Source organism: Calidris pugnax, unplaced genomic scaffold (genome assembly GCF_001431845.1).
Source record: "Calidris pugnax isolate Ruff unplaced genomic scaffold, ASM143184v1 scaffold436, whole genome shotgun sequence".
NCBI classification, from domain to species: Eukaryota; Metazoa; Chordata; class Aves; order Charadriiformes; family Scolopacidae; genus Calidris; species Calidris pugnax.
Window position 1 is genome coordinate 15,640 of NW_015091177.1, and position 15,801 is coordinate 31,440.

Genomic DNA, 15,801 nt, shown 5'->3' on the forward strand with positions numbered 1-15,801 from the left:
TGTGTGTGTTTTGGGTCCTGTCCAGGTCTGGACAGAACGTTCCCAGCTCTGGACCCGTGCGGCTCCATGAGCCCGACATGGCCAGGAGCTTCGGTTGGGCTTGAAAATGAGCTCCAGGCTACCAGGGTGGGTCTCCTGGGGGTCCAGGTGGCTCCCACCTTGAGAGGATAGAGTCTGGAAGGAGCCACCATGGGTTGGTGAGCGTGGTGGAGCTCAGGTTTGGTGAAGGTGATGTGTCCGAGCAAACACAAGTCCCAGGAGAAGTCTTCCCAGAGAGGTTTTTATCCGTCAAACCTCTCTTAAACCACTGAAAAGCACCATTTTTGACTAAAGCATGGTGGGTCCCCGTGTGTGTGTTTTGGGTCCTGTCCAGGTCTGGACAGAACGTTCCCAGCTCTGGACCCGTGCAGCTCCGTGAGCCCGACGTGGCCAAGAGCTTTGGTTGGGCTTGAAAATCAGGTCCAGGCTACCAAGGTGGGTCTCTTGGGGGTCCAGGTGGCTCCCACCAGAGCTTTCCTTGAGGGTATTGAGTCTGGAAGGAGCCACCATGGGTTGGTGAGCGTGGTGGAGCTTTGGTTTGGTGAAGGTGATGTGTCCGAGCGCACATAAGCACCAGGAGAAGTCTTCCCAGAAAGGTTTTTTATCCATCGAACCTCTCTTAAACCACTGAAAAGCACCATTTTTGACTAAAGCATGGTGGGTCCCCGTGTGTGTGTTTTGGGTCCTGTCCAGGTCTGGACAGAACGTTCCCAGCTCTGGACTCGTGCGGCTCCGTGAGCCCGATGTGGCCAGAAGCTTCGGTTGGGCTTGAAAATGAGCTCCAGGCTACCATGGTGGGTCTCTTGGGGGTCCAGGTGGCTCCCAACAGAGCTTTATTTGAAGGTATTGAGTCTGAAAGGAGTCACCATGGGTTGGTGATGTGGTGGAGCTCAGGTTTGGTGAAGGTGATGTGTCCGAGCAAACACAAGCACCAGGAGAAATCTTCCCAGAGAGGTTTTTATCCATCAAACCTCTCTTAAACCACTGAAAAGCATCGTTTTTGATTAAAGCATGGTGGGTCCCCGTATGTGTGTTTTGAGTCCTGTCCAGGTCTGGACAGAACGTTCCCAGCTCTGGACCCGTGCGGCTCCTTGAGCCCAACGTGGCCAGGAGCTTCAGTTGGGCTTGAAAAATCAGCTCCAGGCTACCAAGGTGGGTCTCTTGGGGGTCCTGGTGGCTCCCACCAGAGCTTTCCTTGAGGGCATCAGGTCTGGAAGGAGCCACCATGGGTTGGTGAGCGTGGTGGAGCTCAGGTTTGGTGAAGGTGATGTGTCCAAGCAAACACAAGCACCAGGAGAAGTCTTCCCAGAGAGGTTTTTATCCGTCAAAGCTCTCTTAAACCACTGAAAAGCATCATTTTTGACTAAAGCATGGTGGGTCCCCGAGTGTGTGTTTTGGGTCCTGTCCAGGTCTGGACAGAACGTTCCCAGCTCTGGACCTGTGCGGCTCCGTGAGCCCAACGTGGCCGGGAGCTTCAGTTGGGCTTGAAAATCAGCTCCAGGCTACCAGGGTGGGTCTCTTGGGGGTCCAGGTGGCTCCCAACGGAGCTTTCCTTGAGGGTATCAGGTCTGGAAGGAGCCACCATGGGTCGGTGAGCTTGGTGGAGCTTTGGTTTGGTGAAGGTGATGTGTCCGTTGAGCTTGAAAAATCAGGTCCAGGCTATCAAGGTGGGTCTCTTGGGGGTCCAGGTGGCTCCCACCAGAGCTTTCCTTGAGGGTATTGAGTCTGGAAGGAGCCACCATGGGTTGGTGAGCGTGGTGGAGCTCAGGTTTGGTGAAGGTGATGTGTCTGAGCAAACACAAGCACCAGGAGAAGTCTTCCCAGAAAGGTTTTTAATCCATCAAACCTCTTTTAAACCACTGAAAAGCACCATTTTTGACTAAAGCATGGTGGGTCCCCGTGTGTGTGTTTTGGGTCCTGTCCAGGTCTGGACAGAACGTTCCCAGCTCTGGACCCGTGCTGCTCCGTGAGCCCGATGTGGCCAGAAGCTTCGGTTGGGCTTGAAAATGAGCTCCAGGCTACCAGGGTGGGTCTCTTGGGGGTCCAGGTGGCTCCCACCAGAGCTTTCCTTGAGGGTATTGAGTCTGGAAGGAGCCACCATGGGTTGGTGAGCGTGGTGGAGCTCAGGTTTGGTGAAGGTGATGTGTCCGAGCGCACATAAGCACCAGGAGAAGTCTTCTCAGAGAGGTTTTTATCCGTCAAACCTCTCTTAAACCACTGAAAAGCATCATTTTTGACTATGAGTCCCCATGTGTGTGTTTTGGGTCCTGTCCAGGTCTGGACAGAACGTTCCCAGCTCTGGACTCGTGCGGCTCCGTGAGCCCGATGTGGCCAGAAGCTTCGGTTGGGCTTGAAAATGAGCTCCAGGCTACCATGGTGGGTCTCTTGGGGGTCCAGGTGGCTCCCAACAGAGCTTTATTTGAAGGTATTGAGTCTGAAAGGAGTCACCATGGGTTGGTGATGTGGTGGAGCTCAGGTTTGGTGAAGGTGATGTGTCCGAGCAAACACAAGCACCAGGAGAAATCTTCCCAGAGAGGTTTTTATCCATCAAACCTCTCTTAAACCACTGAAAAGCACCATTTATGACTAAAACATGGTGGGTCCCCTCGTGTGTGTGTTTTGGGTCCTGTCCAGGTCTGGACAGAACGTTCCCAGCTCTGGACCCGTGTGGCTCCATGAGCCCGACGTGGCCGGGAGCTTCGGTTGGGCTTAAAAATCAGCTCCAGGCTACCATGGTGGGTCTCTTGGGGGTCCAGGTGGGTCCCACCAGAGCTTTCCTTGAGGGTATTGAGTCTGGAAGGAGCCACCATGGGTTGGTGAGCGTGGTGGAGCTCAGGTTTGGTGAAGGTGATGTGTCCGAGCAAACACAAGTCCCAGGAGAAGTCTTCCCAGAGAGGTTTTTATCCGTCAAACCTCTCTTAAACTACTGAAAAGCATCATTTTTGACTAAAGCATGGTGGGTCCCCATGTGTATGTTTTGGGTCCTGTCCAGGTCTGGACAGAACGTTCCCAGCTCTGGACCCGTGCGGCTCCATGAGCCCAACATGGCCAGGAGCTTCAGTTGGGCTTGAAAATCAGGTCCAGGCTACCAAGGTGGGTCTCTTGGGGGTCCAGGTGGCTCCCACCACAGCTTTCCTTGAGAGCATCGAGTCTGGAAGGAGCCACCACGGGTTGGTGAGCGTGGTGGAGCTCGGGTTTGGTGAAGGTGATGTGTCAGAGCGCACACAAGCACCAGGAGAAGTCTTCCCAGAGAGGTTTTTATCCATCAAACCTCTCTTAAACCACTGAAAAGCATCATTTTTGACTAGAGTGGCTGGAGCTGCCTGGCAGAAGAGGACCTGGGGGTGGTGGGCGACTGTCGGCTCAATGTGAGCCAGCAGCGTGCCCAGGTGGCCAAGAAGGCCACCAGCATCCTGGCCTGTGTCAGGAACAGCATGGCTAGTAGGACTCGGGAGGTGACTGTCCCCCTGGACTGGGCACTGGTGAGGCCCCACCTCGAGGGCTGTGTCCAGTTTTGGGCCCCTCACCACAAAAAAAGCCATTGAGGGGCTGGAGTGTGTCCAGAGAAGGACAACGGAGCTGGTGAGGGGTCTGGAGACCAAGGAGAAGGGTCTGGAGAACTTGTGAGGAGCAGCTGAGGGAGCTGGGGGGGTTCAGCCTGGAGACAAGGAGGCTGAGGGGAGACCTTCTCACTCTCTCCAACCCCCTGAAAGGAGGGTGTAGAGAGAAGGGAGTCAGTCTCTTCTTCCAAAGAACAGGCCATGGGAGAAGAGGAAATGGCCTCAGGGTGCACCAGGGGAGGTTCAAGTTGGAGATGGGGGATGGGGATGACCTCTGTCCACCCGCTGGCCACGTTCTTCTTGATGCCCCCCAAAATTTCCTCGCACCAGAGGCAGCCATGGGCTGACACCAGTGCCCAGGATGCTGGGGAGAAGAAACCAGTTCTACGTGGGGCTGGTCGTGCCCTCTGTGGAGAAGGGGCACCTCCGAATCGTCTCACTTGGAGTGGGAGCCTTTGCCCTTTGCTTCTCCAAGTGTTTTCACTGAATTTCACTGAATTTTAGAGTTGGAAGGGACCATAGAGATCATCTAGTCCAACTCCCCTGCTGAAGCAGGATTGCCCAGAGCTTGTCAGAGCATGTTACTCAGGAGCATCCAGGCGGGTCTTGAAAATCTCCAAGGAAGGGGACTCCACACCCTCCCTGGGCAGCCTGTCCCAGGGCTCTGCCACCCTCACCGTGAAGAAGTTTCTCCTCAGATTTGAGTGGAACCTCTTCTGGTCCAACTTGTGCCCGTTGCCCCTCGTCCTCTCACTGGGAACCACTGAAAAGAGTCTGGCTCCCTCCTCCTTCAACCCTCCCTTGAGATACTTGGAGGCATTGAGAAGGTCTCCCCTCAGCCTTCTCTTCTCCAGACTAAAGAGTCCCAGCTCTCTCAGTCTCTCCTCATCAGGGAGATGCTCCAATCCTTGAATCATCTTTGTTGCCCTTCGCTGGACTCTTTCCAGTAGTTCCCTGTCCCTCTTGAACTGGGGAGCCCAGAACTGGGCCCAGTACTCCAGTTGTGGCCTCCCCAGTGCAGAGTAGAGGGGGAGAATGACCTCCCTTGACCTGCTGGCCACACTCTTCCCTATGCAACCCAAGATCCCATTGGCCTCCTGGCCACAAGAGCACACTGTTTGCTCATTGTCATTTTACTGTCCACCAGGACCCCCAGATCTTTCTCTTCAGAGCTTGTCTCTAGCAGGTCCACCCCTAACCTGTGCTGGTACCTGGCATTTTTCTTCCCCAGGTGCAGGACCCTACACTTTTCCCTGTTGAACCTCATGAGGTTCTTCCTTGCCCAGTTCTCCAGCCTGTCCAGGTCTCTCTGGATGGCGGCACGGCCCTCTGGGGTGTCAGCCAGTCCTCCCAGTTTGGTATCATCAGCAAACTTGCTGAGGATACACTCTGTCCCCTCGTCCCCTCGTTTTCATCCCTGGGCTCCTGGATCTCACCACTCTGGACTCTGTGGCTCTTCCCAACCCTTCATCCCGCGGGGTGTTTGCCTGGAAACATCTGCTCCTGCTGGTTATTCTCAGCCAGAAGCTCCTCAGATGTTAAATGATGAAAACAGAAGGTTTTCCGGCTGCTTCCCACATGGCCAGGAGCTGCTGGATGACGGGGACGGGGACAACTCCTCGTCCTGGGTGGGGGGTGCAGCTCGGGGTGAGGATTCAGCCCCCTGCCCCAAATTCAGCCTTGGCACGGCCGTGTCCTGGCCTGGTGTCAAAGTGACATCAGTATTAACGTCGCTGAATAATCACACATTTACTTTTTGGCTCTTGGGGTGGTGTCAGCAGAGCGTTTAAACCCCAAACGTGCGAATCAAACGAAGGGGGATGAAGCGGTGGCTTCTCCAGCTGGTGGAGCTTTGAGAGGAACCGAGAGCTGGCTGGTTTTCTGGCTGTCGGGGTGTTTGGGTGGAGGGTGAAAGCAGCCTGGGCTGTGTCTTGTGTCGCTGAGGATGTGCTCGACTCGTGCTTCCGAATTTGTGACAGAATCACCGAATGCTACGGGGTTGGAAGGGACCTCTGGAGATCATCTAGCCCAACTTCCTGCTAGAGGAGGGTCACCCAGAGCAGGTCCCACAGGAACGTGGCCAGGTGGGGTTTGAATGTCTCCAGAGAAGGAGACCCCACCACCTCTCTGGGCAGCCTCTGCCAGGGCTCTGCCACCCTCAAAGTCATCATAGAATTATAAAATTGCCCAGGCCGGAAGGGACCTCCAAAGGCCATCTAGTCCAACCCCCCCGCAGTCAGCAGGGACACCCCCAACTAGACCAGGTTGCCCAGGGCCTCGTTGAGCCTCTCCTTGAATATCTCCAGGGAAGGGACCTCAGCCACCTCCCTGGGCAACCTGTTCCAGTGCTCCACCACCCTCCCAGTGAAGAACCCTCTCCTCATCTCCAGTCTAAATCTGTTCCCCTCCAGCTTGAAGTCAAGAAGTCAAAAAGTCAAGAAGTTCCTCCTCATGTTGAGATGGAACTTCTTATATTCAAGCTTGTGCCCATTTCCTCTTGTCCTGTCCCTGGGCACCACTGGAAAAAGCCTGGCCCCATCCTCCTGACCCCCACCCTGGAAGGATTTCCAGGTGTTGATCAGATCCCCCCTCAGCCTTCTCTTCTCCAGACTCAAAAGCCCCATGTCCTTCAGCCTCTCCTTCTAAGAGAGGGTTTCTAGTCCCCTCAGCATCCTCTTTGTAGCCCTTTGCTGGACCCTCTCCAGCAGTTCTCTGTCCTTCTGGAACTGGGGAGCCCAGGACTGGTCCCAGTGCTCCAGCTGGGGCCTCCCCAGGGCAGAGCAGAGGGGCAGGATGACCTCCCTTGAGGTTCTCCACGCTCTTCTTGATGCCCCCCAGGATGGAACGTTTGGTGACGTTTGGCTTTTCTCTCTTTCAGAGGCTGGAAAGATGCGTGGGCATCGTGACTTCGTTAACCAACGGGCTGTCGGAGAGGGAGGCTAACGATGCCCTCAACGCTCACGTAAGTGTCACAGCTCCTTGAGGGATGAGAAGTCCTGCCTGGAGGGAATAATTTGGGATGTATCGTACCCGCACCGAGACCAGGCCAAGTTGTGCTCTCCCCGCTCTTGGCCCATCAAGAGCACATCCCTCAGGAGCATCCAGGTGGGGCTTGGAGATCTCCGGAGAAGGGGACACCACACCCTCCCTGGGGAGCCTCTTCCAGGGCTCTGCCACCCTCACCCCAAAGAAGTTCCTCCTCATGTTGAGATGGAACTTCCCATCTTCCAGTTTGTGCCCATTGCCCCTCGTCCTCTCACTGGCAACCACTGAGGAGAGTCCAGCTCCATCCTCCTTCAACCCAACCTTTAGATATTAATAAGGTCTCCCCTCAGCCTTCTCTTCTCCAGACTGAAGAGCCCCAGCTCTCAGTCTTTCCGGACCCATGCTCCAACCCCTCCATCATCTCCGTTGCCCCGCACTGGACTCTCTCCAGCAGTTCCCTGTCTCTCTGGAACTGGGGAGCCCAGAACTGGACGCAGGATTCCAGTTGTGGCCTCCCCAGTGTGGAGCAGAGGGGGAGAATGACCTCCCTCCACCTCCTGGCCACGCTCTTCCCTCCGCAGCCCAGGATCCCATTGGCCTCTTGGCCACCAGGGCCCATTGCTGGCTCCTGGAGAGTTTAGTGGCCACCAGGACCCCCAGATCCTTCTCCTCAGTAGTACCTTCCAGTAGGTCCACCCCCAACCTCTACTGGTGCCTGGGGTTCTTCCTCCCCAGGTACAGGACCCTACACTTGGCCCTTGGTGAACCTCATGAGGTTCTTCTCTGCCCAGCTCTGCTCTCCAGCTTGTCCGGGTCTCTCTGGATGGTGGCCCAGCCCTCTGTTGTACCATCAGCAAACTTTCTCCTGTATTTTTGTCCTCCTCCTCCCCTCAGCATCAACTTTTTTTTTCCTGGCCTCCCAACAACCCGGCCTCCAGACGGCTGGAAAAGGGCAGGTTCAGCCTTTCTGTCGAGCATTTATTTTCTAACTCTTCATGGTCTTAAAATACTCCCCGACGCGAAGCTGCAGATGTTACCGTATAAGGGAAACTCTGATGGGACACGTTGATGGGTTCACAGACGTGTTGGTTGGTCACATTTTTTCCTCCCTGGAACACCTTGGGCTGGTGGAGTTGCCTTCCCTTAATGGGAAAAGCTCAACAGCCCAGGCTGGATTTTTAGGGCCCTGAAGCTCCTTAGATACTTTCCTTCTTGATGAACAAGTTGTAGAAAAGTCTTTAAGAAGAGCCGGGCCATGTCTTCAACCACAGACAAAGAGTCTGGGGGTTTGTTACCCCTCGTTAATGAGATATCCTTAATTGATCCAACTAAAAGCACTCGATGCTGAGAGGTTTGCACTGGTGTTGACTTCCCAGGGGGGTAGAAATGTTGGAGAGACCCCGGGTGGTTTCTTTATTCCCTTGTGATCCTGCTTTGAATTCCTCGCTGGGCGTTGGGTGCCCCGTTGACCGCCCCGTTGACCACCCCTTTGATGGGTCTGAGAGGGGTTTCCTCCTCCTGTCGCTTTCCTGGCCTTCCCCAAACCTCCCATCTCACCCCAAACCTCCCATCTCACCCCCTCACCGAATTTTTTTTCTCTCTTGGACATGTTTTTGCCCTTTTTTCCCCTCAGATCTGTAAAGGAACCCCTCAGCATGAAGAGATCTGCCTGGGCCTTTTCACCCTGGTCTTGACGGAACCCTCTCAGGCGCAGAAGGTAAGACACGTCCATCGGTGAGCGAGGAACATTTATCCAAGAGAGATTCTTTTTTTTTGCCTTTCCAGGCGGGCAGGGATTTGGAGAAAGGGAAGTTTTTGGGTCTCGGAAGGCGCCTGGTTGGAACTCTGGGCTCAGAGCTGTGTTTATTATCACGGGGCAATGACTTTGCTTGGACCATTCCTGGGTTTCTTGTGTCCACGTGGCCCAGGAGCTGCTGCCGCCGCCGGGGAAGACAGTTTGGCTGGTTTCTCTCCCAGCCCTGGAATTAATTGGTTTTTTTTTTCACCGTGGGAGGCGAATGTTCATTCTTCAAGCAACTGCAAGACCTTTCCCAGTTTCTGGCTCGTCTTCGGAAGGGATTGACGTGCTGGAAGCCAGATGTAGATGCCTACAGAAATAATCACCCGGGCTCTAGAGGAGGAACACGTTCAATTCCTAGAGAAAATTGCTTTCTTAGCAGTTCCGCCTCTATTAATTTGGCGGAGCGGATGTAATTTTTGAATAGCTCTTTTTAACAAGGCCGTAAACTGCAATTTTTAAAATTGGAGCCTCTCACCTGGTGGGAGATGAACGTTTTGTTTCTCTAAAGGTCTCGGATGGGAATTTGGCGCTGCGGCTGCGAACTGGGGGGGCTGGGGAGGGAGCTGAAAATGATGTTTTGTGATAGAAACCAGACCTATTTGTAGCAGCGACGGGGGGAAAAACCAGTCCTACTGGAAGGGCCGTGTGTGGGGAGTGATCCCTGGGGGTCCTGGTGTTGGGTGCGTTTCGGTTCAGGGGTGTGGGGCAGAGTTTGAAGAGGTTGAAATGGGTTCTGGAGGTCGTGGGGGGGGTCTGTCATGGATGTGCCATTAGGGATGGTCTCTAAGTCCCAGCTGAAGGTGATTCTTGTGATGTCCTCTCTTGATTTAATCATCGCTACGAGGGCAGAGCTCTCTCCACCGAAGCACTAGATCAGCTTTAGCTCCCAGAACCTTGGCATTACTGGATGGGCTGGTCCTTGTCGATGAAAATATGGCTCTGTTCCCCAAAAATCACCTCTTGGAAGCAAAAACATGCTTCTCCCGGGAGTCCGATTGCTGAGGGTGCTGGTGCGAGTCAGGTTCCTCATGAGTTTTGCTCTCCTTGTTGGCCAAAGGCCTTCCCAAGCCCTGACCACGGAGTCCCAGCCCTGCTCTCCTTGGGCTCTGGCCCGATCCTGCCTCCTGTGCCCAGCACAAGACTTGGAAACCCGGAGAGGCCGAGTCCAGCTGAGGTTTGGAGCATCCCTGAACTCATCCTTCTGTGGGAGCCAAAGAGCATGTCCAGTTGTTGACTAGTCGCGCTCTACGGGATGGTCTTCCAAAGGGTAAATGTCACAGGATCACAGAATTGTAGGGGTTGGAAGGGACCTCTGGAGACCACCCAGTCCCACCCCCTGCCCAAGAAGGGTCACCCAGAGCAGGTCCCACAGGATCAAATCCAGGCGGGTTTGGAATCTCTCCAGAGAAGAAGACCCCACCCCCTCTCTGGGCAGCCTCTTCCAGGGCTCTGCCACCCTCACGGTCATTTCCTGTGTCCCAGTTTGTCCCCGTTGTCCCTTGTCCTGTCCCCGGGCACCACTGGGAAGAGCTTGGCCCCATCCTATTGCCCCCTCACCCTTTAGCTCTTGCTCAGCATCGATGGGATCTCAGTCTGCTCTTCTCCAGCTGAACAGCCCCAAGTCCCTCAACCTTTCTTCATCACAGAGATGCTCCAGTCCCTCGCAGCCTCCGTTGGACCCTCTCCAGCACTTCCCTGTCCTTCTGGAACTGGGGAGCCCACAACTGGTCCCAGAGCTCCAGCTGGGGCCTCCCCAGGGCAGAGCAGAGGGGCAGGATGACCTCCCTCCATCTGTGGCCACCCCCAACTAGACCAGGTTGCCCAGGGCCTCGTTGAGCCTCTCCTTGAATATCTCCAGGGAAGGGGCCTCAGCCACCTCCCTGGGCAACCTGTTCCAGTGCTCCACCACCCTCCCAGTGAAGAACCCTCTCCTCATCTCCAGTCTAAATCTGTTCCCTTCCAGCTTGAAGTCAAGAAGTCAAAAAGTCAAGAAGTTCCTCCTCATGTTGAGATGGAACTTCTTATATTCAAGCTTGTGCCCATTTCCTCTTGTCCTGTCCCTGGGCACCACTGGAAAAAGCCTGGCCCCATCCTCCTGACCCCCACCCTGGAAGGATTTCCAGGCCTTGATCAGATCCCCCCTCAGCCTTCTCTTCTCCAGACTCAAAAGCCCCAAGTCCCTCAGCCTTTCCTCCCCAGAGAGATGCTCCAGGCCCCTCAGCATCCTCGTAGCCCTTTGCTGGACCCTCCCCAGCACTTCCCTGTCCTTCTGGAATTGGGGAGCCCACAACTGGTCCCAGAGCTCCAGCTGGGGCCTCCCCAGGGCAGAGCAGAGGTGGGAATGACCTCCCTCCACCCGCTGGCCATGTTCTTCTTGATGCCTCCCAGGAGACCACTGGCCTCTTCTCCCCTCCAGGCTGTGGTGGGGAGTATCCAGACGTGGTTAACCGGACATAAGACTCATGGGGCAGGTCTGGAAGCAAAGGTTGAGTGATTCCATCCTTCTCCAGCTTCCTATCTTCACTTGCTGGCCATCCCATCATGAGGAACCGGGATAAACCTGCCCAGCACATCCCCCCACGCTCTGAGATCTCCTCCAGGAAAGGGGTGAGAGTCCAAATCCCTTGTGACCGAGCCCCTGGCAGCCACCGCCGCCGTCTCCCGGAGATGACAGGCTGGGGACATGCTCTGCTGCTCATGGCCACCTTAATTAGAGGCAGCTGGTCCTCTCCTGCTCTTGTCAGATCCGCTCGTCGGAGCACGTTGCTTTTCTTAGGGACTAATTAGATCTGCTGCTCTGCTGGGCCCTGAGGTCATCTGTGTCCAGACAGCAGGGACGGGGAGATGGTCAGTGATTTTTTTCTACCAGGCTTTGGAGGGGAGGAAGAGTTACTCCTTGACTTTGAAGAGGGGTTAATGTTTGCCTGACTGATGGGGCATCTTGCGAGAGCTCTGCGATCGTCACGCAGAGGCCAGAGGTCTCTTCATCCTCCAGCGAGAAGCCCATGGGTCCAGGATGCTCAGAGTGGCCAGTGCTGGTCCCATCTCTGGTTCCCATCTCTGGGAAGAAGATTGGGTGAAGATGCCCCATCCCTGGAGGGGTTCAAGAGCAGGTTGGAGGGGGCTTGGAGCAACCTGGGCTGGTGGGAGGGGGCCCTGCCCAGGGTTGGGGGGTTGGAACTTGATGATCTTTGAGGTCCCATCCAACCCAAACCATTTTTTGATTCTCTAAGGTTCACAGCCTCAGGTGTGAGTGCAAGAGCATCCAACCCAACGAGGTTGGTGTAGAAGTGGTACCGAACCAAACAGACCCCACGAGGCTTCACCATCCTCCTGGGACCTCTTGTTTACCCCCCTAAAATTAGGGATATCGTAGCTCTGTTGGCATTTGAGGGTATTTCAGTGGTCATTGCCCTCGAAGCTGAGCAGGGTCCGGTCCCAGTGCTCCACCAGAGGCATCTCACTCCATCTGCTTGGTCATCTTGGGTTTCCTCAGCGATTTCTTCATTGGATCTGGCTCTTCTTGGTGAGGCCTCACCTTGAGTACTGTGTCCAGTTTTGGGCCCCCTACCATAAAAAAGACATTGAGGTGCTGGAGCGGGTCCAGAGAAGGGCGACAAAGCTGGTGAGGGGTCTGGAGAATAAGTCTGATGAGGAGAGGCTGAGGGAGCTGGGGGTGTTCAGCCTGGAGAAGAGGAGGCTGAGGGGAGACCTTCTTGCTCTCCCCAACTCCCTGAAAGGAGGGTGTAGAGAGGTGGGGGTCGGGCTCTTCTCTCAAGTCCCAGGCGACAGGACGAGAGGAAATGGCCTCAAGTTGCCCCAGGGGAGGTTCAGGCTGGATATTAGGAAAATTTTTTTCCCTGAAAGGGTTCTCAGCCATTGGACTGGGCTGCCCAGGGAGGGGGTTGAGGCCCCATCCCTGGAGGTGTTCAAAAGCCGGGTTGATGTGGTGCTGGGAGGGATGGTTTAGTGATGATGCTCCTTGTTTGTTGTGGGGGTGTCTATTTTTGTCAGTTCGGTTGACGGTTGGACAAGATGATCTTGAAGGTCCCTTCCAACCTAGAAGATTCTGGGATTCTGTGATTCTTCTTGCACCATCCCCCACCTACATCTCCTGCTGCGTGGTGGGGAGGTGGGGGTACCCCTTGTTATCCCCAGAGAGGCTGTTAAACCCCATCTTCTTGCACCATCCCCCACCCACATCTCCCGCTGCGTGGTGGGGAGGTGGGGGTACCCCCTATTATCCCCAGAGAGGCTGTTAAACCCCATCTCCCAGTTTTGGGACTGGAGCTGCCCCATCCCCTTTCGGATGAATTAAAGAGATGGTGGCACAGCCTTCCCCTCGCCACGAGGGTGGATTTTCCTCCCCCTTTGTTGCCTCCAGCCTCCAGCCAGGAGTGATTTAGCAGCTCTAAGTGTGTCCAGCTGTGAGGAGGGACACTTGACTACCTTCAAATATCCCAGTGACAGCACCCAAGCCCTCAGATCTCTCCCTCCTCCACCTGGCACCTCTCCCTTTTTAATTAACATCCTCCTCCGGGATCAGAGGGCACCGAGCCCTCCCTGTGGACCAGCTCCAACATCTCCTCTGTCGTGCCCCATCTCCTGCCCCTCTGCTGGGTGGGAGGGGACCTTTCTCCTCCTCTCCGTGGCTCTTTGCCTTTAATTTTTCTTTTCTCCCCTTCATTTCAAGCGAACATTTATCATTCCTTCCTTCCTGTTAATTAAAACGAGCGGCAGCTCCAATCTGCCCAGAGCGGGGAGGGAGACGATGGATTGTTTGCAGCCTTGGCAATAATCAAGAAATTCAGTTTTGTTTGGGTTTTTTTTGTTGTTGTTGTTTTCTCCCAACCCCCATCTGCTGAAGCCCTGAAGATGGTTTGTTGATTTTTTTGGGTTTTTTTTTTCCAAGCACCTTGCTTTGGATTATTTAATCAGGGGTCCAGTCTGACCCCTCTAAGTGACTGGTGGGCGACACGTCGTGGTGCCGTGACCCTGGTAAAATGGGAATTGTTCTCCTCTGGCTGGTTGTACTTTGGGCTGAGGATCAACAAAAACCCTAAGTGAGGTTTAAATTTGGATTTTTCTGCGGCGTTTGCCCGTGGGATTTGAGGAAGCGAGCAGGGAGCGAGGGGAGGAGCTGCCAAACTTCCCCAGGTAATGGGATTATGGTGGCCTTCCTTCCTCCTGGGACTTAAATACTGAACCAGAAGCAAATCCCTCAGATTAGAGGGACTTTGGAGCTGTTTGTTCCAACCCTTCTCCTGAGGACGTTGCCAAAATCCACCCAGCCCATGGGGAGCTCATTCCCTGCTCTTGGGGCCGCATCACGGGACCTTGTGGTGGCTTTAAACACTGAGGTGGCCACCACACATCCATCAAGAAAACCCAACACCCAGCTCTTTCACCCAGAAAATTGTGAATTCTTTGAAGGCAGAAGCTACCAACCACCCAGAAAAGCTACTGAGGTGAAAGATGTTCATCTTGTGGCTGCTCCTCAGGGTGGTGGGGACGTGCCAAGGGTGATGGCTGTTCTTCATCGTGCCCTGGAGCTCAGGAGGTGGGATCCAGGCAGGGCAGGGACCCCCCAACACCGACGTTTTTAGGTCAAAGCTTCATCTGAGGTGGAGCAGACCCACGGGGGGAGCTGGCTGTGTCCTGGCCCAGTTCTGTCCCCTGCTTTTTTTCCAGTGAGTGTGACGTAGGAGTTTATTTTCTGGAGGGAGATGTCGTGCATTCCTGGGCAGGTAATCCTCTTTGTGGAGATTCTGAGTCTGACTCCTCTTTGCAGGGATTCATTTAGCATTTCAAAAGCAATTAAAAGCCCCAAAGAGTCTACACCTCTTGGATTTGTTTAGGGTTTTATTTATTTATTGGGGTTTTTTTTCATATATAGATTATTTTTTTTTACACGGTATTATATTGAAAAGGAAAGCCTGAGCCCAGGGAGTCTCTAATCAAAGAGATCTTTTCGAGGCCTAATTAACTGTCTAAAAGGAGGATGCAGCCACCAGACCCCTGCTCTCTGGAATATCATGACATTTACTGGCACAAATTAACATTCATGCAGAACCACTTAGCAAATTACTTCCTAATCACCCTCCACCCCCTGCTGTCCTGACCGGAGGGGAAGGGAGAGCTGCCACCTTGGCTTTCTCTCCATCCCAGCTTTTTGTCCAGCTCCTGGTGGCAGAGGAGAGGGGAGAAAATCCTTCTTTTCCCTGTGATCCCATAGCACGACCCCACCAAATCCACCAGTTTGGATCCTGGAGAGAATACGTGGATTTCTAACCCAAAATATGCCGTGGTGGCAGCAGGGTTTGGAGCCAGACCATCTCCAAATCCACCTCTGGCTCCCCCTGGAAGGTTTGGGCCAGGAGGAGCGGTGGCCTGGGGACAATCTGCCTCTTCTCCTGCATCTCCCCGGAGCTCCCACGTGGCCAAACGGGACCAGCATCACGTTGGAGTGACCCCAAGTCCTGTGGGCACCTTCCGTGTGGTTCCAGTTGTCACTGGGGAGACTGGGAGCGGTGGTGGGGGGCTTAAGCCACGTGGACATGACTGTTTATCAACCGACCCCTTCCTGAAGGCCCTGGCCTGGGTGGAACTGGGTGATCTTCAAGATCCCTTCCAACCCAAACCATCTCAGGAGTCTATAATGGCTCTCCTTGGTTGGCCCTGGGGACACCAATTCAGGTCACCTGGTGGGAATCTCTCTGTCTTGACCTTCCCCTGAGATGTTTTCTGGTCAAGTTTGCTAAAACCATGGGCTTTTCCATTATGGTCCTTCCTTTGTAACCATCTCTCTTTCTCCTCTGCTGCAGTGCTACCGGGACCTGGCGCTGGTGAGCCGGGACGGCATGAACATCGTTCTCAACAAGATCAACCACATTCTCATGGAGAAATACTTGAAGCTGCAGGACACATGTCGGACCCAGGTGAGGAGAAGGTTTTTTTTTCTCCCCAAAAATCGCTCCTTTCCACAGCATCCAGGCGGGGAGGGTGTTTGAGCGTGGAGGGTTTGGTGGGGGAAATGGTTGGAGCTTCTTTGCTCCGTGTTGACTCGAAACGTGGTGGTGTTTGGAGGCAAGGAGGTGTTGGGGAGACAAGGGTGTCCAAGGGTGGGGGGCTTGTGCTGATCTGGACATTAGGAAACAATTCTTCACAGAGAGAGGGGTCGGGCATTGAGTTGAGTCCCCATCCCTGGCTGTGTTTAAGAACCGTTTCGATGTGGTGGTGGGGGATACGGTGTAGGGGGGAGAACTTTAGAGTAGGGTAGATGGTTGGACTTCACAGAATCACAGAATCTTAGTGGTTGGAAGGGACCTCTGAGATCATCGAGTCCAACCACAAAAAAAACCAAACAAACAAACAAAAAAAACAAACACCAAACAATTACAAAACACCCCTCACCTA

At 54.3% G+C, this 15,801-nt stretch overlaps 1 protein-coding gene across 1 annotated transcript in view; it reads left to right on the forward strand.

Moving 5' to 3' along the window:
* Nucleotides 1-15,801, forward strand: part of INTS3 (integrator complex subunit 3) — a gene marked incomplete at both ends in the record, with an annotated part of 59,835 nt that overhangs the window by 4,993 nt on the left and 39,041 nt on the right. Inside the window, 4 exons of the mRNA XM_014959391.1 lie at nucleotides 5,120-5,227; nucleotides 6,478-6,561; nucleotides 8,218-8,301; nucleotides 15,210-15,323. Of these exons, the coding sequence (XP_014814877.1) occupies nucleotides 5,120-5,227; nucleotides 6,478-6,561; nucleotides 8,218-8,301; nucleotides 15,210-15,323 (390 nt within the window). The remainder of the gene's footprint in view (nucleotides 1-5,119; nucleotides 5,228-6,477; nucleotides 6,562-8,217; nucleotides 8,302-15,209; nucleotides 15,324-15,801) is intronic.